Source organism: Thermobia domestica, chromosome 10 (assembly GCF_964235325.1).
Source record: "Thermobia domestica chromosome 10, izTheDome1.hap1.1, whole genome shotgun sequence".
Classification (NCBI taxonomy): Eukaryota; Metazoa; Arthropoda; class Insecta; order Zygentoma; family Lepismatidae; genus Thermobia; species Thermobia domestica.
This window is the reverse complement of record NC_137463.1, coordinates 96637423-96660946: the sequence shown is the minus strand read 5'-3', so window position 1 is coordinate 96660946 and position 23524 is coordinate 96637423. Positions and strand designations below refer to the sequence as shown.

At 35.7% G+C, this 23524-nt stretch overlaps 1 protein-coding gene across 3 annotated transcripts in view; it reads right to left on the bottom strand.

Moving 5' to 3' along the window:
* Positions 1 to 570, bottom strand: part of LOC145662587 (zinc finger FYVE domain-containing protein 21-like) — a 49054-nt gene extending 48484 nt beyond the window's left edge. The window contains exon 1 of one of the 3 annotated variants that reach the window (XM_081728304.1): positions 389 to 570. In XM_081728304.1, coding sequence (XP_081584430.1) covers positions 389 to 523 — 135 coding nt within the window. In that variant the 5' untranslated portion in view covers positions 524 to 570. The remainder of the gene's footprint in view (positions 1 to 388) is intronic. The other 2 variants (XM_081728302.1, XM_081728303.1) reach the window with 2 other exon arrangements.
* Positions 571 to 23524: the final 22954 nt, after the last annotated feature.

Below are 23524 nucleotides of genomic sequence, written 5' to 3'. Positions count from 1 at the left end.
TAATTGGACTGACATCCAAACAGAAACGAGAAGAAAGCGCTCTACCACTGAGCTACCTTGCCCTCTTACCTTCTTCCAAGAAAAAGACATTGACCTGGTACTATTTACATATATAGCCTACATACGGAACTAGTTCCCACTGACTATCTCATTTTCATTAATCTCTAGAGCATACTTTCAAGAAAATTCTTACAATGTACAAGAGAGAGTACCATCAAATATACATATACAAATTTATTTCCATTAATCTTGTTATTCTATACGTCTTGCAGTTTTACATAATTCCAGTATTCTTATTGGGGTCGTCTCCCGAACGCGAGACGGACCTCATTGTTTACAAACAAAATCATCTGATGTTGACCCGCCCACTTAGAATATTATAATTTACCTCATTATCAGGCGTCCAAGGAGGTTCACATAATTCGAAAGGACTTTTATAAATATCATTTGTTGCCACTATTCGCAGTCCTGATTTTGATTTAACTAATTTCTTTGCACTTCCAGCAGAATTCCGTTCTGCCATTTTACGTACTTGTCGAATCTGAAGTCTAAACAGAACTACCAGGTAAGACTCGGGAATACCACAAACAATCTGGTAATACCGTAATTGAAAGCTACTCATTCAAATGAGAATGCACCTCATTCCGTACCAGTCATAGAAACATCTTCGGATTGAAACGAGGAGCAAAAAATACGATACGGATTTATAATTTCTATACCGATTATGGTAAATTAAAACGCAAATTTTCCGATAGGTTGACGCAAAACGCCACGGATGTCAGGGCTAACAATAATCCCACGAGGTCAAATTATTGGGGCCCTTTTCACAGAGTCTCCGTACCATAGAACTTTCTCCACCGGAAACGAAGCCCGGCTTGACCCAAGTCAGCAAACTTTCATATCCCGCGTTGAGTACCTGTGTGAAGTTGGCCCCTCAAATGTTTGGGCTCACGAGATCTTTATTGGGCCAGGGAGTACTTCATTTGGGCTGTTTGTGATAGCAACTTTTAGTGTTTCGGGTACTCTTGAAACAAAGCTACAGCTTCACAAATTTCGGAAGGGGGGGGGGCAACTTCACATTAGCACCCCAAGTGTTTTGGCCAGACGAGATTTTTATTGGGCTGTATATTATTTCGTTTGGGCTGATTGGATCATCAAGTTTTAACGTTTGGACCATTATAGTTTCCGAGATATGGACTATTATATTTATCGAAAAGTGATTTTCCTGCTTCTTTGTCGGGGATAACTTCGCTAATATGATGTTTCTGAAAAATATATTTATCAGAATGGACAGTACTTTGTGTCGGCTAGCAGTCTAGTAAGCTTCAAGATTTGGGCTGTATTTGAAAAAGAGTAAGACCTATACAAAGTTTGGGAGCCAATTTCATATTATCCCCCCAAGTGTTTGGACCAGATAAGATTTTTATTGGGCTGAATAGTACTTCCTTTGGGCTGATTGGGTCAGCAACTTTTAGCGTTTCGGCTATTTTATGGTTTCCGAGATATGGACTATTACATTTATTAAAAAGTAATTTTCCTTCTTTTCTTGGGGCAAACTTCACTAATACGACCGGTCTGACAAACAAGTTTCTTAGAATTAGAAGCACATTATGTCGGCTAACGATATAGTAAGTTTCAAGATTTGAGCTGTATTTGAAAAAGACTTTGACCTTCACAAAGTTTGAGGGGGCAATTTCACATTAGCCCCTAAGTATTTGGGCTAGATAAGATTTGTATTGGGCTAGATACTACTTTGTTTGGGTTGATTGAATTAGCAACATTTAGAGTTTGGGCTATTTCCGAGATATGGACAATTACTTTTATTGACAAGTTATTTTGTTGGGGCTAACTTCATTAATATTATATTTCTGACAAATACGTCAGAATTGGAATTGATAGTACTTTGTGTGGGCTAGCGGTCTAGTAGGTTTCAAGATTTGGTACAGACCTTCACAAAGTTTGGCGACCAACTTCACATTAGGCCGCAAGTATTTGCGTCAAACGAGATTTTATTGGGCTAGGTAGTATTTTGTTTAGGTTGATTGGGTCAGCAAGTTTTAGCGTTTGGGCTATTATGGTTTCCGAGATATGGACTATTACATTATTTTTTTAAAAAAATCCTGCTTCTTTTGTTGGAGCGAACTGCACTATTATGACCGGTCTGACAAACAAGTTTATTGGAATGTTTACTTTGTTACTTTGTGGGCTGCAATGAAATTGCGCATACTTCTGGTTTTATCAGTTTTATCTGGTAAGATATTAACAAGCTGTCATAATGTACAGGATTGCGTAGAAGAAATGAAACAATGTTGTCAGATGGGAAATATTTTCTCCCCTTTTATGTTTTTGTAATGTCAGATAAGAACAGCAGAAAACCCAAACGAAAGGTCGAATGAAATTATTAGGATTGAGCTTTCTAATTTAGAAAATGTAGAGGAACTGATACACAAGGATATGCAAAGGTGTAAAGAAGCTATGTACTGTATTCGTTAAAAAAAAACTGTAATAGTTTACCCGAGAAATATTACAGAGTTTGTTGAGCAAGTGGTTGAAAGAGAAGATGAGTTCAGTTATGATCGAGGATCTTATAAAATAGAGGATCTGCCCTTACAACAAAATATTGAAGCCATACGTCACAGTTTCGCCACCCCTACTCTGCCTACTCCGCACAATAGGATCGCAATGTTTTGAGCCAACAATCATGGCGGAAACGAAAGTATCCAATCAGACCTAGGCAGAAACGAGAGTAGCCAATCAGACGTGCCGATGCTCGGTTGGTTTTTGGCTTCATCGATTTAATAGGATGAAGATACAAGTGGCAGATCCTCTATTTATAACATCCTTGGTTATGATGGAGAAAACTTTCTATTTGTAAATGAAGAAGATAAAATTATCGTCCTAACTTTTACAAGTAACATCAGGTACGTATAATGGGGCGGAAGCATTTCATAAACATTACAATGAACAATTCTATTCACCAGATTTAGATATTTATCAGGTGATTTCATCTTTGTTGTCGATATAATCAGAAACAAAATTGAAATTAAGTTTCACTCAGATCATTATTAATTAAGACAGAATATACAACTCATACCAAGTAAACCAAGTAAAGTGTAATACGGAATACAGTTTCAAGGCTGCCTAAAATAAAACCTAAACCCTACGTCAGGGTTTAAAAAAAGAAAGAAAAGAAAAGAAATTAAGTTCAACTGCAAAAGGAGATACCAATACACAAAGGGAGATTTGAAGGGACATAACTGGGAAGAATAATGCAAATGGCGGATAGTATTCTAGTTTGTGTATAGTAGTGAAAGTGTAGTGCGATTACAATTTGGTTACACGTGGTGTATAGAGTGTTATATTTACTGTCATGTTTTTTCTGTGTTCTAGTTCATTATTACTGTTGTCTGTTTTTCATAACATCTTACTACAGCATGTAATCACGATGTGTTTCGGCCCCATGTAATTTACTTGCAATTTATATTTTTTTGGTCTACTCTTTGCTCCTTTCTCAAGATGGAGGAGGATGACAATGCCGATGCTAATACTGCAGATGTTATTAACTATATTGCTATGGAAATACAAGTACCTTTGGATTCACCTACCTCTACTCCTACCAATTCTTCCTCCACTTTAGCGGTTTCGACTAATATTCAGTCAACTTCTACACCTTCTTCCAATCAGAAATCTACTATTGTGCTTCCAGCCGATAATCAGAATGTGCATTTTCTCCATCCTGACAAGAATTTATACAAACCTACTCACATTGCACCGTATGTTGTCTATGTGAAGTCTACTACAGAATATTTAGGTAAAAAAAATCCCATGTCCATCAGCCGCAAATTTTACTTGGCTGAAATACCTGGTATTCTTCATATTAATATCATTGGTAGAAATTTAATTAAACTTACTGTTCAATCAGGTCATGACGTCAATCATTTTCTGGATCATGAAATTCTTCAACATAATAAATGGGAAGCATATGTCCCTAATCATGTTTTGTACACTACAGGCATTATCAAAGACGTTGATACGGACATCACAATGGATGACTTATTAAAAGATAGTAAATGTGACTTTCCGATTACCTCTGTACGTAGAATCTTTCGTTATGGTCCCACAAAAGTTCGGCAGCCAACTCGTTCGGTTGTCCTAACCTTTGATTCACAAACTTTACCTAAAGATATTAAAATTTATTATCAATCACTTCCAATTGAAACATACAATCCAAGCATCCGTCAATGCAAAAATGGCTGCTGGAAATACGGACATATTGCCCGTTCCTGTAAATTAAAACATAAATTATGTAAAAATTGTGGTTCTAATAATGTTGATGGTACTGAATCTTGTGGTCGTGACCTTCACTGTATTAACTGTGGTGCTTCACATGCCGCGGATTATGAACAGTGTGTGGAACGACACAGACAGAAACAAATCATACAACTGATGGCAGTACGTATTTTGTTCAATGAAGCAAATAGACTTGTTAGCAAGGTCACCACAATAGCTTCACATACTCCGTCTTTCTCACAATACTGCAGGATCCTTCTACCGAATCTAAGGACTATACTAATCTTCCTTCATCTCATCCCTCAGGTGGTGATAAAGTGTCTACCACACACATGAAAAAACTGCTTTAACATCTGATATTGATACACCCTCAGGAAAAAAGAGAAGCAGCTTCGATCATCCATCGGGATCTTCCGCACCATCGACTTTTTCCTTTCCTACTCCGCATTTCTTACCTTCTTTGTCCACTGTAATGCCATCTCGTCTCAAGAAGGATAAGCCATTTCAGCTCAATTTACCACAATAGTATAAAACAAGAAATAAACTGGATTCAAAGCTCACCTGTGTTAAAGCGTCGAATTTCACCTTGCTGGACACTCAGAATCCTTATGCTCCTCAAAACCCTACTAAGATCTCAGCCGACACTCGACCCTATTTCATTTCCAGTGACCACACTAATTTTACTTCTTCCACTCTTACATCTGATACGATTATTAACTTTACAGATCTGAAACGTTCATCTTCCCCACCATAATTATCTCCTAAACATACCGAAGCATTGAAGAAATTGTTGACTACTATATTACTTCCCAAAATATAGACACTTCGCATACTTTCTTGGAGAATCTGGTTACACAAATCTATAATATCTTAAATCTTTCATAGATACCCAGTATGGAAGTGAACGAATTTCGTCCTCTCTCTATCATTCAATGGAATGCTCAAAGCGTCTATAACAAATTATACTTTCTATATAATCTTATCATCTTTTTAATCCTGATACCATATTGCAGGAAACTTGGTTAAAACCGAACATATCTTTCCGTCACAAGAATTATATTGTAACACAAAACCGAGCAGATGGATATGGTGACATTGCCTTGTATATCCAAAACAATCTCTCTTACATCACCAATCAGCTTTCCATCCCGTGTCCGGATCCTGATATTCAACTTTCTCTTTAAATATTCAAAATCTCAACTTCCTGAGTATCAACATACCTCCACATATTGTTCCTCATGTAGATTTTTGGGAAGCTATTTTTCTGATACTCATCAGTTTGATCACATAACTGGAGATACTAACATCCAATGCCATTTATTTGGAAGTTCTAGAAATAATACTGCAGGAAAAATCTTCTCCAAGCATTACCTGTTTTTCACTATATTGCAATTAATGATGGCACTCCCATACCCATTACCCAGCATGAGACAAGTGTTCCGGACATAACTCTTGTGCAAAATTCGTATTATATTCATACTATCTGATCTGTATATTTTGATCCGGGAGGAAGTGATCATTATCCTCTCTTATTCTCCACTCGTCCGGTAGCCATCACATTTCCTTTTCATAATCCTATTGCAAAAGATTTCAAATCGACATTACAATCCATTACCCTTCACCTCGATTGGGATACATATCAACATGCTATCGTAGATTCTTGTCATTTTATCAATAAAGGGTCTCTTTCTGTCAATACCATACATACTTTTATCAAACATGCTGTATGAGTCTCGAAGACAACTTTGACTACTCCTCCATCTAGGAAACTGTCAAACCATACCTCTACATCTCATCATCCACATTGGTGGAATGTCGAATGTCAACAAGCAGTCAATAATTGTCAAAAATCTTTGAAATTATTTTTTAAGACCAGAACAAAAGAAAATTTTCTTCATTACCGCAAATGTAAAGCCATTATTAAAGGGATCACCTTACAGTACAAAAGGAAAAGCTGGGAACATTTTTGTAACAATTTCTCCTATCTCACTTCCAAATATAAGATTTGGAATTTCTTCAAGCACCAAAGTCATCGTTGTCATAATTCACGACCTCAGTCTATGCATCACTTGGATGACCAGAAATGGATTACCGATTTTCATCAACAATTGGCTACCTGCACTGTCAATAATTCTCGGCGTCATCTTTTACCATTTATTCTGCCAGAGGGATCTTCTGTTTCGAGAACTAGTTTTTCAGAAGTGGAACTGGACGTTGTTTTTCAGCATCTTTGTACCAACACCTCTCCTTGCATCAATTATATTTATTATAAACATTTTACCACTCTTTCTGTTTGTGGGAAGGCTCTGTTATTACAAATTTATAATAAAATTTGGGACACTGCCCATATTCCATCTCAATGGAAACAAGTTCTTATTGTTCCTATTTTAAAAAACAAACAACATATTGGCAAAGCGGATAACTAGTCCAAAAACCAGATTGCAGTGGTTTTTGGAACATAATCATTTTTTTCCTCCTACTATCACCGGCTTTCGAAAAACCACCTCTACATACGACACACCTGGGCCACTCTCCTTGACATCTATCAGGCTTATCTTGAAAAACAATTTGATGTTGCAGTTAGCGTTGACTTGAGAAAAGCATACGATTCCATTATCTTAGATCTTCTCATTCAAAAGCTATACCTGTTACAGATACTTTCCAAATTTATTAGAATCATTCATAACTTGCTCATCAACAGAAAGATTTATATTAAACTTAACAAACGCTATAATAAACCTAGAACTACATCGGTTGGCTTACTCAAGGGAAGTAAGTTAAGTCCTACTCTCTTCAATCTCTATATATTGGACCTCATAAAGAACTTAATCATGAAGTAAAACTGTATTCGTATGCTGATGACATTATTTTCATACTGACTACGGATGATCTTCACCGAGGGATAATTCTTATTGAACAAACCTTACAGAAACTCTTACGTTGGTCTATGAACGATGGTATCGACATCAACTGGGAGAAAACTGTATACTCCATCTTCACGCGAAGACGTTGTTATACACTCCCTACCATTCATATCAAAGATCGCACGTTACGCTATGTTCGTTACCTCAAATACCTTGGGCTTTATTTGGACACAAAAATGACTTGGAAATCTCACTTAGCTCTGTTGTCAACCGCATTGGATTCGTACTACAACATTCTCGAAAGCCTAAGTGCAAAACGTTCGGGACTCAATCCAACTTGTCTATACGAAATTATTACACATTGTATGATGGCGAAAATTCTTTATGGAAGCATATTTTATGAGGACAAGATGAACTATTTTTACCAACGAGTAACCAAGCTTCTATATGATGCACTTAAAATCATCCTTTCCCAACCTTCCTTCTGTCCGAAAAATGCTCTCTTTGAGGAAACTGGTATGATTCCTATTGAATTACAAATTTCCAAATTAGCAGAAATTATTCTTTTGTCACAAATGGCGAAAAAGAAGAATCCTATAATAGCACAGCTTCATCAGATTATACATATGTTGGAAAACAGACATCAGAAGGTGCCGTATAGAAAACAATCACCATGAATAGTCAGAGCGTTTTTTAAAGTTCACATGTAGGAAGGAATGATCCTACAATCTTCATCACTGAAGTGCTACATATTTCACTATACAACAAGTTTGGTACAAATAAAGACAATTCTTCCTTATTACGTCTCTTCTTCGACTTCAGGACATTTACCCAATATCAATAATTACTGTCACAGCCGTACATCTTATTATTGTATTTTTCTTTTTCTTTTCTTTAATTGAATATTATGTGATTGTTGTTTAATCATATTTAATTATGCTACGGGATGTTAAAAGGACGGCCGATCTCCCCTTCTTAATTGAGAAGTTACCAATTGTTTATATTGTATATATGTCTGTTTCGTTTATTTCATCTGTTTAATATGTATGTTTTGTGTATTCTTAAATCCCTATGATAGAATGTTCTCAATGGAAAATTCCTATTAACATTGGATATCATAGGAGAGACTTCAAGGGTGAGACAAAGTCAAAGGGGTAATTCAGAACAGGATATGAAAGATTTTTGGAGATGTTTGTTAAGAAATGGTCACCAGGCCTTACACGTGATTAGTACAGTTGTACCAGCTATCAATGTATATATTTTTTTTAATGTGTAAGAAAAAACTGTGTACGAAACTGAAAATACTTGTAGTATATATGCGCACGCAGCCGTAGTGTTGAGAGCATATATGGGTGTATATGGGAAATTAACATTGTAAACCAAAGTCCAAAACAGTCATGGGACATGACGTATATTGCGGAAAATTGTCACGTTTTCATGCATCTGTATATATGTGATGTGTACTAAAAAGTTGATGTAACTTCGTAGACACACGTCGTACTGTGTAGCTCGGGAGTCCGTCGGTCAATCTCTTTTTCGGCAATTGTAACTCTAAATTAACCGACGGACTTTAACTGTAACTTTACTTTTTCTTTTTTAACAATAAACTAAGCAGGATAATTCGTCTCTATTATTCAAAGTGTACTTGCACCCCCGGATCTGTCTGCAGCTAAAGATTAAGAGAGATTTCATTTGTTTGTTGTTTTCTCACGTGTGACCGCTCGCATACTGTTAATCCTGAAGTTGAAATTATAAAGTACGTTCCGCTCGCGTACTGGAGCTGCGACAGATCATAAATGGTGTCAAGTGTGGGGTGGCCTATGGTGTCACTTATGGACTGGCCTGTTGTGGTAGTCTAGGGAACAACTTGTGAGTTGTTTGTAAAGTATTCCGACAGTCCTGAGAAGATCGAGATGGAAGTCCTGTGGCGTAAATGCAGGAGTCCAATGGTTCAGATCCGAGCGGAGGACCGAGCAAGTACGGAAACGAGAAGGCCATTTAATTAGTTGAACATCGGATGCTGAACTGTTACAAATTGGAGGAGAGTATGGGACGCAGGAGACACATGCAGCACAGGACAGTAACGCCTACCTTGTGAGTTAATTCACAGTGCATCGAAGCAATAGACTGGATAGTGGTGAGTGTTCTGATTTTCACAACAAAGTTCTCTTGTGTGGAAGGAAAATTCCTAGGACTAACATCTCAGCGCCCTGCCACGGAGAGAACCTTAGTACATCTTACTACAGTGGACAGTAATGTGAGTACACTCTTTTTCAATTTAATATTAGAAAGAAATCTCTGTGTGTGTCCCCGTAAGATTGAACTGTATTTCACCTCCCCGGGTATTAACGTACAGGTGGAACAACAGAAGCCATTTTGTATCACGGATTGTGTATAAATTGGTCAGGAAAAATTTGTATCACAGATTGTGTACAAATTGGGAGTGTTTTTTAATCCATACAATTTATGCCTTTTATAGGGGAAATAATGTTTTATTTCTGATTAAAGAACAATATTGAAAGGGCAATTTGTAATAGTTCGTAAAGCTAGAGTCACGATTGAGGAGCAGTAAGATTGAAATTCTTGAAATGTGTAAAATTAGAATAACGAGCCGAGCTAAGTTAAAGATATTAGTTGTGTGGCAACAGATATGGGGAAAGAGTAGATAATTTAAAATATTTATCACTACAGCCTATCTGTCGACTATTATGTTTGTCAGCAGGAAGAAAGACAAAAGTGTTGCCAACTGAGCATGTAGGAAATAGCCTTTCTAAAATTGATGAGAAACAAGGAAAAGTAAAATTCAAAAGTAAAACATTAAATTGTTTGCATTACTTGAAAGGGCAAAAAGGCAAGGCTCTACATTAGAAATTAATTCATAATGCTCATTTCCTACTAACATTGTTAACAATTAGATATGTGTAAATAGTGCTCGGTGCTGTTGTAGTAATGTAAGTGCTCGTTGTTGCACGTTGTGTTCTGTAGGTGAATCCCAGGTTGACTCGCGAATAGGTTCACGAGTCGAAGGGTAGAAACCCTTGGTAATCACTTCTGTGACTAGACGGAGAGATAGGTCCGCAAGTCGAAGGGAAGAACCCCTTAATTATCTCGTCATGAAATGCAGCCAGGTAGGAAGTGATTACGGTAGTTGTTTGGCGAGAGACAACTAAGGAGGAGGGAACAGGGAACCCTCAGTAAGTTAAGAGATAGGTATACCTAGAGAAGAAAGAGGGGACAAAGATTGTGTCTCCGAGAGTAGTGAGTCGGGAAGAGGACTCACTGGGAAAACGGAATCTGTGGGGACGAAGTATAGTGTCGTCCGGTACTATGGAGTCTGCAAGAAGACTCGAGGTAAAAATGGCGCCAGGTTCCGTTGAAAATGGGAAGCCATTGCAAAGTAGAGTAAATGAGGTGGAAAGGCTACTGCCACCTCGGGGCATGGTGATCCCATGCAGGAGGGAAAGACAGTAACATAATTATTTTTGAATAAAAGAAAAACGGGTAAACAATTCGGAAAACTGTTTCAGAGTGTAGGTACAGTAGATGAGTACCTCAATTACTGGACGGCCTCGCCAAGAAAAAGGTTGAAAACACATACAGACAATTTGTTTCGTCAAAGGAGAAGATAAAACATTTGTGCATTTTGTTATAGAAAGAAGGTCATTATTCATGAATGCATAGATACTTCATTACTTGTGAAGAAAATGCATGTATAAATATCTCCATTGGTGGTCTGGGTTGTTGTCACGTAAGAAAAATAAAATTAGCAAAAATAACTTAAATTCAGTAGAATGGCCAATAGTGACCATTCGAAACGTGATTGCGCTTATTTCAAATATCAATAAGCAAAGGTACGTTCAAAAGTATCGATAGGTGAAAGTAAATTCGAAAACTCGAAGTTGTTAGGGAGACACTTCCTTTTTACATATCAGTGTGTCTTTAAATTTTTCTACCCTACTTCTCACTGTTAGAAAAAAAATCCGAAGCGAGTTCAGGGGAGGTCACAGATATCCTCTGACACCCCATCCTTTCGTCCGTACACGGTCGTGTTGTAAACAAAGAGAAAGAGAGGGAGAGATAAAGAAACTATAGTCAAGTTGCAGAAAGCAGTCAGTGCCCATTAGGTCACAGGAAATTTATTAACTTATGTATCTGTTTTAAAAGAAAAAGAAACAATAAACAAACTTTTTTTTTTAAAAAAAAGAGTATTTTATGAAATTGTGTCACTGGAGCAAATCGTTATTAGTGTCCTTGTCCTAATTTACAAATATACAAAAAATATGTAATTCTTCAACTCTTGGCCTTAGTACCTTTAGAAGACTGAGATAATGTCCCTCCAAAATGATTTTGGAGTTTTGCAAAGGCAATTTGACAGTAACAAGGAAATAAACTTCCTTATTAGACTTAATACTTAGGTTAGAATAGTCACATCTCAGCAAAAAATAATTAAAGATTGCCAGTAATAACTTAACGACTTGAAGTTTCACTATCTGCTAGGCGTTCACCATAGTTTCAATAAGCTAAATTGTATTAATAGCTAGCGCAGAAGATGAGCTGTTCAAGATTCCATCCAAACATGAACGCGAAATGGTAGACCGTTTGTGTAGGTTGTCATACTCACAGTAACAATATTTAAAGACAAGTTCGATAATTATTAAAGCAGTATATATAATTGAATTACACGCCAGTGTCTCGAATACTCTTCCTTCCTTTGTAAATGAGAATCTGGAGTGCCAAGTGTCGATAAGTATAGTCTTGTAATTTAGACCGTAATCGAACCTTCAGTTCCTATACGGTTCCCATTAGTAAACATGTAAAAAGTAATTAAACAGTTGGGAGACTACAATAGTTCATTATATTAACGTCAGCGGTTCGACCTTCAGGTGCATTCAGGCCGACCAATAAAAGATTTCAATTTAAGGTATAATAAATACCATTGTGTATATTATTTGTTTGCAGTGAAGGTTAGTTTTCATAGCGGGTTCTTACGTTCTTAAATTCGTTTTGATTCTTAAGCGTCTTCAAAATAAAATGGAATTTGTATCCTTTAAGTTCAATGAAAACTAATGCCTTAATACACAGAGAAAGTTATATAGAAAAATAATAAAATATTACGATGCAACAGTAACTCTTGGGTTGTACCGACAAAGAATCCGGTTTGATTCAGTTTTTAGGTACATGCTTTACAAGGTTTTACAATACAAATGTTGGACTAACTTACAAGGCAGACGCTAGCGAAAATTTCAGTTCTGGTCTTCTAGTAAAACAAAGAAGCCGTTAGAAGCAAAATCATTTAGTATTAATCAGTAGCGTAGCGTGATATTCCGAAAGGGGGATGCCAAAGTTAGTCATTTGTGCGATATAGTACTACTGCAAGCAGCAATACATAGCTATTCCGAATGGAAATATAGGGTTATACAAAATTTAGGAGGAAGCCCCCCTAATTGGAGGTCTAGTGGGGCATAGAGAAGCGTTTGCGTGGATTACGTTAGAATTTAATAACCAATTGTCTCAGCTCCTTCTTGCCACTACCGTTGCGACGAGAAAACTAGGCCCCACTTTTGTATGAACATTGTTTCCAGTATCGTTCCCTTCATTTCTTTCTCGTGGGCGGCTTTTTTCTCCACATACCACACGTCAATCTCGTTCTTTCAAAAAAAAAAAATATATATCACCCCTAAAAATTTGTCATCTTGGGTCCGGAACTCAGACGCCCGTTCGTGAATATGGGCCTGAGTGTATATATCATTTGAAGATGTAAATACAAAGCACTTAAACCAACTCTGGGGGCCTGGGGCCCAGATACTGAAGTCAAGGGCGCAAATCTGTCTTCAACGTTCGTGGGATGGGTAAGACTGTTCCCATAATCCTTTCCTTTTTTTAACTATGTTCAAAATATTTATGAAGTTAAAAAAAATGCTGTGGAGGATTAGGGGAGCAGGAATATAGTGCATCGGCAGGAGGGCACATTTTAAGGCTTATTGTGGGGGGAAGGGAGAAAAGAGACTCATATTACAGTAGATGAATCAGACTTCTGAGGTAAACCTGTTGTACTCGTATATTATATACCAAGTGATGTAGATGAAATAGTGGTACATATCATTATTACAACTCAGTGCCGTGAGCACATTCTGAAATTTGAATATATGCATAATAATAATTGACATGTTTCTACTTACGCATCCACAATGATCCACATTAAAATTTTAGGACATTTGTTTTATAACAATGCAAATAATGACTTCCTCAAAACTATGAAAGAAAATCAATCAGGCCTATATTTGGCGCAACAATACTCTTATCTGAGCACAATTATGATTACCACAATAGCATTATAGGAATTGTTACAGGAATTAAACAAATAGTTGAAAATAGACTACTAATAATTAATGACAATGAAATATTAAAGAATACGATTCTTTTTTCAAAATGAAACAAGTCAAAGGACATCAATTTCCTTTGTGGCAGTCGGATAGAAATCATCATCATCACAATCTCAAATCGGATTATTGGGGGGGGACAAGATTGTAGGGAACATGTTCCCCTTATGTCCCCGAGATTTGTGGCAGTGACTGAAGGGCCCTGGTACAACCTTTGCGAGTGACGGGGAGTGGTGGCTCTCTTGTCCTACCAGATCGGTGACCGTAATTCTACAGAATGCTTTAAATTTATGCCTGTGTCTGTGAGCTCCTTTACGATGAAGATTACAATTACGATGCATTTAGTTACGATTAAGGCATAACTATTTTAATACTATTATTTACATAACCGGCATGCTTCAAAAATGCGTTGAACTAACCATTTCCGTTTTGTTCTATTTCCTTTATATTAGGGCTCGTACGTTCTGTTCAGAAACTATAGCTTAGTTCAAAATATATACAGTTGGAAATACTTGAATATGCCAGCTTATATCTAAAGCGAATGTTGGGTTGCAAGGGATGAGGAGGAGTGAGAAGGGAAGTATTGCGCATGCGCGTTCAACAGAAAGCAGACGAAAACCCAGATGCTTTCAGTAGGCCTGGAAGCCCGAGGAAAATAGCATACGACAGGAGGAAAGACAGAAAATGTGCATCTGAGCGACGCGCATGCGTAGGTTCCTCTTGTCAAAGTAAGTCGAGAGAGCGCGCCAGAAGATTGCAGTGGAAATAATTGTGCTAATTACAAGCAGACAATTTATATATAATGAAATACGTACTTTTTCTTATTAACAGGGGATGCCGGGCATACCGGCGTTCCCTTACGCTACGCCGCTGGTATTAATGCAAATGATTGATTCATTTCAATTAATGAATCTGGAAGGCCCCAAAAATAAATAAAGTAATAGTAATAACATAAATTATAGACCTATAGGACTATGCCTTCTATTTAGGCATTGAATGATCAAAATTAGGGAAACTAATGTCCGAGTAATTGAAATGATCTCTAACTACCCCCTTTCCTAAAGAAGAGACAAGCGCAATGATATTTAAGGTTTCCTCATAGTTATGGTCGTCTCGTAAAAAAAAAGTACAGTACCATTATAGTCCATTGAAAGAAAAAGATAAAATCTACATAAACAATAAACATCAATTAATTTTGTTACCTTAAAGCGAAAACTGACTTATTAAGGCCTGCACTGTTAAGATATGTATTACAATTGTAGTTTGCAATATAGTTTCGCGACAGCATTCGGCATTACCGATGCTACTTAACCGGCATATTATCACAAGAAAAGAATAATAGATATCTCCCTATTTATTACTTTAGCAGAGTATTTGAGTAGTGAATTAAAACTACTGATAACAGTAAAAAGAAAATCGCAGTTCTATTTGCAGTGAATACATCTAGGCTATGCACTATTATGAAATTGCGTTCAAGTTGGTTAGAGACTTGTAGATATCGTGCGTAATTATATCGTTAAAAATTCTCTCTAAATTAGAAAAATTGAAATTGTTTTTCTTATAATAGGCTTGATTACATTATAGTGTTTAAAGGAGATTAAATAATTAAATAAATAAACATATAAACGTGTCTTGAATAAAAGGTTTCCTATAAACAACGGCACAATAAGGAAGATATAATATGCACACCAGAGCATAGGTACTAAAGTGGCCCATTAGAAGAAGTAGATTAACGAGAAGCTATTTTATATGAATTTCGCATCAACCCCTTAAATGATCGCTAGTTTGAGACAAATAATAATAAGATTAGATAAGTTATTTACGATTCTTGATAGCCCGAATTCTTGGTACAAACTAAATAAAAATTGCAACAGTAAGAGATCCTCTTACTCTCGTCACTGAAATAAAACCACTGATGATAAGTAAAAATGCGAATAGTTATATTCGATACTTCACCGCGGTATTTAAAAAAAAATGTGTATCTTAAATATAATGGGAATTCTTCCCGACAATGTCAGTAGAAACATGTTTATTCACAGGCAAAATCATTTGTCGTAGTCTCCTGTAGTAGTCACTCCTTTGTCTAAAGAGGACGGTGAGACTGTCGCTTGAGGTTTGAAATCGTGTAGTAAACTAATCTTTGACGAATGATTCAATAATTGTAATACAATTACCATAATTAAATTAGAATGTAATAAATTACTAGACATGGAGAAATAACCTGTCTGGTAGTAAAGGTGTTCATGAATGTAGTTATGCCTTTTTAGTTCAGTTTCTTTGACATTGTGTATTGGCGTACCAATGAATGAAGTATGCCGTATTTGTGAATGAAGTGATTATGCATACTCCCATTTCCTATATTCACTCGAAATGTTTGCGAGAGTTGCAAGTATTCCAGGATTATTGCAAATAATTCTTATTGAAGAGCATTGCGCGTATGGAAATTTTATCAAGATTTTAGGGAGCAAAATATAAAGAATACATTAATGCTTGAAAACAATTAGTTCAGTCCAGTGGAAGAATCATATAATTCTTATCTATTTTAACTTAAAGTAATATTTTATAATGACATAGTACGTGGAGTACTAAAAAAAAAGTTAAGGTCGTTTGGCATGGTCCGTATACAGTCTTAGGATTTGAACGGCGTAATTCAGTGAAAAGGCAAGAAGCGAAAAACCTACCAAGAGGCTTAACTTATATAATAAGAATAATGATTTAATGAGACTTTTGAGTACTTTAAGTAGATGAAAACTGTCTTTCTATTTCGTATAGTCGCCATTTTTGTGTGTTCTACAAAAAGGAATTTTAAGAGGGGAATTCAACTACAGAACTAGGACAATCTTACAGAGATTTATTAAGATTGTAAGAAAAATATTTAAAATGTTCCTATGTTAATCTTACTGCCCTCGATCAAGTGTTTGAATTGGTGCAATATATGGCGCTTAAACGGAAATTGTCGTCCTTGTGAAATAAGCTTTGTTAATTAAATAAATCATAACATATTTGGCAAATAAATAATTACGTTGGTGAAATGGATAAGTGAAAATTGCCAAAATGAGGTAATCCTAGTAGTATCGACGGACTTGCAGTAAGAGAAAAACTGTGTTCAGTTTGAATGGAGATGAGGTATTGTTTGGTATCCTAGATAAAAATGTTTAATAATACAATAGTAAAACAAATAGCAGGACCAGAAAAGTTTGATTGTTAAAAACTGAGTAAAGAACAATTGGTTCTAGTAAACTTATCTTGTTTACCTTAAATATCATTTTCGAATGTTGCTCAGAATGAAAAATTTTCGAAACAAAAATAGTCTCGAGAAGGTTGCTGATTTCTTTAATTTCAATCGAAACAGAATATTACAGATTAATCGAATTTGGAAACTAACTTAAAAATGTTATTCTTTCCATCAAAATGCATTTGAGTGGATTGTTTCTAAAGTACAAGGTTTGTTAAAAGCGGTTCTAAAGGTAAAAGAAAGGTAATTTAACAACAGATAACTAGCATTAAAGATGTATTGAAACAATCCATGAATAATTCTATTTCAGTATACTTAGAATAGAATTATTGTTGTCAGTTGCCTCCAGATATCATTATGGATTTTTTGTGTTAAAGATATTGCATTTTGGGGTAGTAACTTGTTGTATGTAATTATACTATCTTTAACTGCTTAGTCAGGGGTGCCCACAAGGGGGGCTATGACGCAAACTGCGTCATTGAAATATTTGGGGGGAGTTAAAAATCTATATAAATATGTTTGATGGGGGGGTAAAATTAATCGAAAAGAAGATTTTTTCATGGAAGAACACCTACGGATAGACAATGGGGGGGGTGCGTCATGGACATAAGGGGGGGTGGGCACCACTGGCTTAGTTTATTCTACCTTCAAAGTAATACGTGGTTTTGAAATCAGTTGAGACAACCTTCTGCTAAGCTGGCTGAAAGTAACATTAATGTGTTTCTACAACTTATTATCGGTTTGATTGTAAATTGAATCTTTCTTGATAGTCACACGTTAACATCAAATTGGGAAGCTAAATGACAAATGAATTTGACAATTCACCAAGTTGTAACACAATGCGATTAACTGAGTGTATTTTGTTTACTCTGAAATATAATGAACTGTCATATGTTACTTCTAAAGCCGTAAAATGAATCGTAGTTCATACAGCGTATGAACAGTACTATGTGATTGTAGTTAGTACCGGAATATTGAAATTATATGTGGATCGTATATAATACGAAATAATTACTGTGCAAAAGATTTCCAAATATTCGATACTAATATAACTGAAAGACAAATATATTCATAATATAGTAATCCGGCTTTAGACATAAAGCTTACTAGTTACCAAAATATAACAAACAGAAAAATTAAGAAACTGATCAACAGTGTAATATATTAGACGCGGGTGTAATTATTCCACTTTTGATGATCTACTGGTGGCTAGGAGTATTTTGATTGATTTTATTGTATTATTCTTGCCTCAATGACGTCTTGTTTGAAAAATTGTAGATTATTGCCATAGAGATATATATGAAATCATTCATAATAAGTGAGTTTAGTTCTCGTAATGAGTTAAGGCATATCAGTGCATATGCGAAAAGTTAAGTACTGCATATAAGTGAGTGAGATGTTTCAAACATTAAAGTTGCACCATTTCAAACTGAAAAGGTACATTATCAAATATGAAAAGAAGAGTAAACCTGAATAATATGATATTGTCTACGGAAATTTGTACAGATAACAAATTTCCTCAATTAAGGGGGGAGGGAGATGTCACAGCCGTACATCTTATTATTGTATTTTTCTTTTTCTTTTCTTTAATTGAATATTATGTGATTGTTGTTTAATCATATTTAATTATGCTACGGGATGTTAAAAGGACGGCCGATCTCCCCTTCTTAATTGAGAAGTTACCAATTGTTTATATTGTATATATGTCTGTTTCGTTTATTTCATCTGTTTAATATGTATGTTTTGTGTATTCTTAAATCCCTATGATAGAATGTTCTCAATGGAAAATTCCTATTAACATTGGATATCATAGGAGAGACTTCAAGGGTGAGACAAAGTCAAAGGGGTAATTCAGAACAGGATATGAAAGATTTTTGGAGATGTTTGTTAAGAAATGGTCACCAGGCCTTACACGTGATTAGTACAGTTGTACCAGCTATCAATGTATATATTTTTTTTAATGTGTAAGAAAAAACTGTGTACGAAACTGAAAATACTTGTAGTATATATGCGCACGCAGCCGTAGTGTTGAGAGCATATATGGGTGTATATGGGAAATTAACATTGTAAACCAAAGTCCAAAACAGTCATGGGACATGACGTATATTGCGGAAAATTGTCACGTTTTCATGCATCTGTATATATGTGATGTGTACTAAAAAGTTGATGTAACTTCGTAGACACACGTCGTACTGTGTAGCTCGGGAGTCCGTCGGTCAATCTCTTTTTCGGCAATTGTAACTCTAAATTAACCGACGGACTTTAACTGTAACTTTACTTTTTCTTTTTTAACAATAAACTAAGCAGGATAATTCGTCTCTATTATTCAAAGTGTACTTGCACCCCCGGATCTGTCTGCAGCTAAAGATTAAGAGAGACTACATTTGTTTGTTGTTTTTTCACGTGTGACCGCTCGCATACTGTTAATCCTGAAGTTGAAATTATAAAGTACGTTCCGCTCGCGTACTGGAGCTGCGACATTACATTTGGCACTCTTGTATGGATCAGCTATCTTCAAATTGTATACTTGTTTTTACAGATGCATCTAAAAACATTCAACAGAATGTTGGCGCAGCAGTTGCTGTTCCTACTCTTCATATTATCGAAAAATTCAAACTTCCTCAATATTTTTACCATTTTCGAAGGTGAGGCTTTTGCCATTTGGCAAGCTCTTTTATTAATCAAAAAATTGCAACTTTCGGATGCCTGTATCTGCTCTGATACTCTCAATGTTCTTAACGCTTTGAGACACACCCATTCCAATGTTAAAACTACTTGGCTTCTATAAATATAAAATTTTTAAGCCATCAACTTCAAGAACAAGGATATATTATACTTTTTTACGTACAAAATCACATTCTAATATCAAATTCCATGATGATACCGATCCAGTTGCAAAGTCTGAATGTAATGATGGTCCACCAGCTTTTATTAAAGTTAGTCACTTAAAGTTCATTCCTATCATCAAACAAAATCAAGTCCAGATGTTACATGCTTGGAAATCCAGAAATAGGCTCGGACCAGGGCGACACTATTGGTAAATCATGTCTATCTCTCAACCCAAACCATGGCTTACTATACATAATTGGTCTCGATAAAGAGTAATTCTATTATACCACCTTCTATTTAACACCGCCTTAACGCCTTATAAATTATATCAAATACATAAATAGACTACACCTTTATGTTGGTGTCAGCGTGATATTGGCTCTTTAAATCATTTAATTTTTGTTTGCGAACAATTTACTAAAGGCAGATCATATATGATAAATAAACTACACAGTGCACTTGATTATGAATCTTTTTCTGTCGCACAAATTTTAGCTACGATCTCTTGGACTCTCATCCAATGATTGATTGAATTTTTAAAGTTAAATGGTATCCCTCTCTAAAACTACCAAACCCGATTTAATATACTCTTCATTTCAATGTGGATACCTTATATTTAAGAAAAAATAAAAAATAAAAAACAAGAAATAAAAATAAAAAAGACAAGAATTACTTCAAGGCATTTGATGATGTATCTGGCGAGAGTGCTTCTGGATATTCAAATATCGACTTCGCCTGTGATTTTTCTTCTCAATTGGACTTCTTAAGCTTCAAAATACAAAAAGCAAGACCACTAATGAATAATAATAATAATGGCAATGGTAATAATAATAATAATAATAATAATAATAATAATAATAATAATAATAATAATAATAATAATAATAATAAACTGATTCAATTCTTAGTGAAAATATTCATGATATTGCCCGACAATATTCATGATCTATATATGTCCTGTTATGCATCACTCTCATCACCAGAGAACTGTCCGAAATCCATTTGACATTTTCCACCTCCCCACCAGGATAATTTTCAAGATCATTACTAACATAGTTATTAAGTTCAACTATTCTCTTGAGGACTCGCCTTCAGTGCATGCAACATTTATCTTCTTCAAGGTTTTTACTGGACGCAACAAGTTATAAATGTACATTAAGCAATGGCTTTAGTAGAGATTTTTCATTTTTTTAGCAAATTCCAGGGCCATAGCGGACTTAACTACTATGGCGCCGCATCTCTTCCTATGTACAACCTCTGTGTGAGGTTACAATACAAGAACATGATACAACTGCGGTTCCGCGGTGAGTGTTAAAGCGTAAACATTTCCTATAGTGAGCTGCCGAAGAGGAAGTGGCTAAAGTGAAAAATACTCATCGTTCACCATTTACACACTTTACACATATTCATGAAAACATTTACATACATTCACAATTACTCTACACGTACTCATTTCATCTATTTTTCACTTTATCCAACATTTTCACCCTGTACATCTGGGTAACTGGCCCTCTTCTTCCCGCTGGAACTCCTCGATTTTGACTATTTTCATACCTCATTATGACTATACATTTTTTTTTTTTACCTGGACTCGACTAATTTTCTATACTTTAAACTACTAACTACCAATTTCTATTTAAATACATATTTCTTACTATATATAACAGGTAATACGACTAGAAAGCCGACCAAAAAATGCAAATGACGGCTTCCGCCATTTGTAAAATAAGTTACAACTTCAATACAAGTAATTGAATTTATCCACATTTTTAGCATACTAGGCTTAAAGCTGATGCTCCTTTAAATAACACCGATAACTGTGAAGAAGACAAGATAAGACATAACTGCATATTGAAGCAGTACGAGATGCATAAAGGTGATACATATTAAGAGTACTGTATGAGACAAGGAACATCAAATTTCTAAAAAATGTAGGCTTAAAATTGCAACCAAGAAAATTTTAACATTTTTTTTAAAATTTTAATTCCGAAGTTAGTCGTCCGTCAGGTCTTCCACCGAAAGCGTGATAAGGGTATTAAAATTTATTATTTTTTTAAATTTTTACCAAGGATGTTATAAATAGAGGATCTGCCCATATGTATCTTCATCCTATTAAATCGGTGAAGCCAAAAAGCAACCGAGCATCAGCACGTCTGATTGGCTACTTTCGTTTCTACTATCGTCTGATTGGCTACTTTCGTTTCCGCCATGATTGTTGGCTCAAAACATTGCGATCCTATTGGGCGGAGTGGGCAGAGTAGGGGTAGCGAAACTGTGACGTATGGCTTCGACTTTTTTTTTTTTTTTTTTTTTGTAAGGGCACATCCTCTATTTTATAAGATCCTTGATTTTTACTTCGTTTACTTACTTTCTATTTGCTTTCGTTCCCTTGCGAAGTGGGGAAAAGCTTAAGTTAGGTTAGAAAGGTTCTGTAATACTGGTTCCCCCATATAGGTTTGTAGCTAGGTTGGTTCCTTTCTGTACCAAATTTTAATATTTAATTCACATAGTATTCCCAAGAGAGCGTTTAGCGAGTGAAGGCGGGTTAAAGCCCAGCAGGGCACGTTGTTTTCTGTCCTTATCATTTACGACGCATTGCTTTACAAATTCTATCATTGTTAATTCACATTCAGCGCAACGTCTTTGTATACTTAGTCATGTTGATAATACATATGCTCGTTACTTTCCCCACAATGCAACCATTCGCTAACCATCCGCGAAAAAGTTCTCTTACTTTACGAAATAATTCTATGCTTATAACTGTTATACACAACAACATCATTTTCGATTTCCCTATATATTATCAAGCACACAAACGGGCAAATTATCAATTTCTTCCCAGTAAATTTTCAAGATTTTGCTAGAAACGGACGACCAACTTTGGAACTTAACCTTTTAACATGTGAATTGTAAAGTATAAAAATTTGATTTTGGAGGTATCTTGACTTGTTGTATTTACTGATCAAAATGTATTTAGATAAGTCTCAATATAATTTCTATTTTATTTGTAATTTCTGTTTCTATCCTAGTCTGAAGGAAAACATTGTTTGCGCACAGATTTTAAAGCTACAATTGTAGCAACGTTGGTCAAAAGTCTGTGTTCAAAAAGGCCAACAGAGATTTGTGCGCAATCCAGTTGCTCCTACTTTGTGTCGACTAGCGGGCTAGCAAGTATCAAGATTTGGGCTGTGTTTGCAACAGAGTTAGACCTTCACAAAGTTTTGGGGGCCAACTTCGCATTAGCCCCCAAGTATTTGGGCCAGACGAGATTTTTGTTCAGTTAGATAGTGTTTTGTTTGTGCTGATTGGGTCAGCAACTTTTAGCGTTTGGGCTATCATAATTTCCGAGATATGGGAAATTACATTTATTAAAAAGTGGCTTTAATGCTATTTTGTCGGGGGTAACTTCACTGATATTATATTTATGATAAATACGTTTATTGGAATTGACAGTAGTTTGTGTCGACTAGCAATGTACCAAGTTTCGGGCTGTATTTAAAAAAAGAGTCAGACTTTCACAAAATTTCAGGGGTCAACTTCACGTTTGTCCCCCAAGGGTTTGGGCCAGATGAGATTGGAATGTATTGTACTTCGTTTAGGCTGATTGGGTCATCTATTTTTAACGTTTGGGCTATAATAGTTTTCGTGGTATGTGATATTACATTTATTTAAAAAAGATATTTTCTTGCTGTTCTGTCGGGACTGAGTTCATGGACATGACATTTCTGAGAAGTATATTTATTGGAATTAGCAGTATTTTGTGTCGACTAGCAGTGTAGCAAGTTTGAAGATTTGGACTGTATTTCATAGAGAATTAGACCATCACAAAGTTTGGGAGCCCAATTTCACGTTAGCCTCCCAAGTGTTTGGGCCGACGAGATCTTGATTGAGCTGGATAATACTTCGTTTGGGTTGATTGGGTCAGC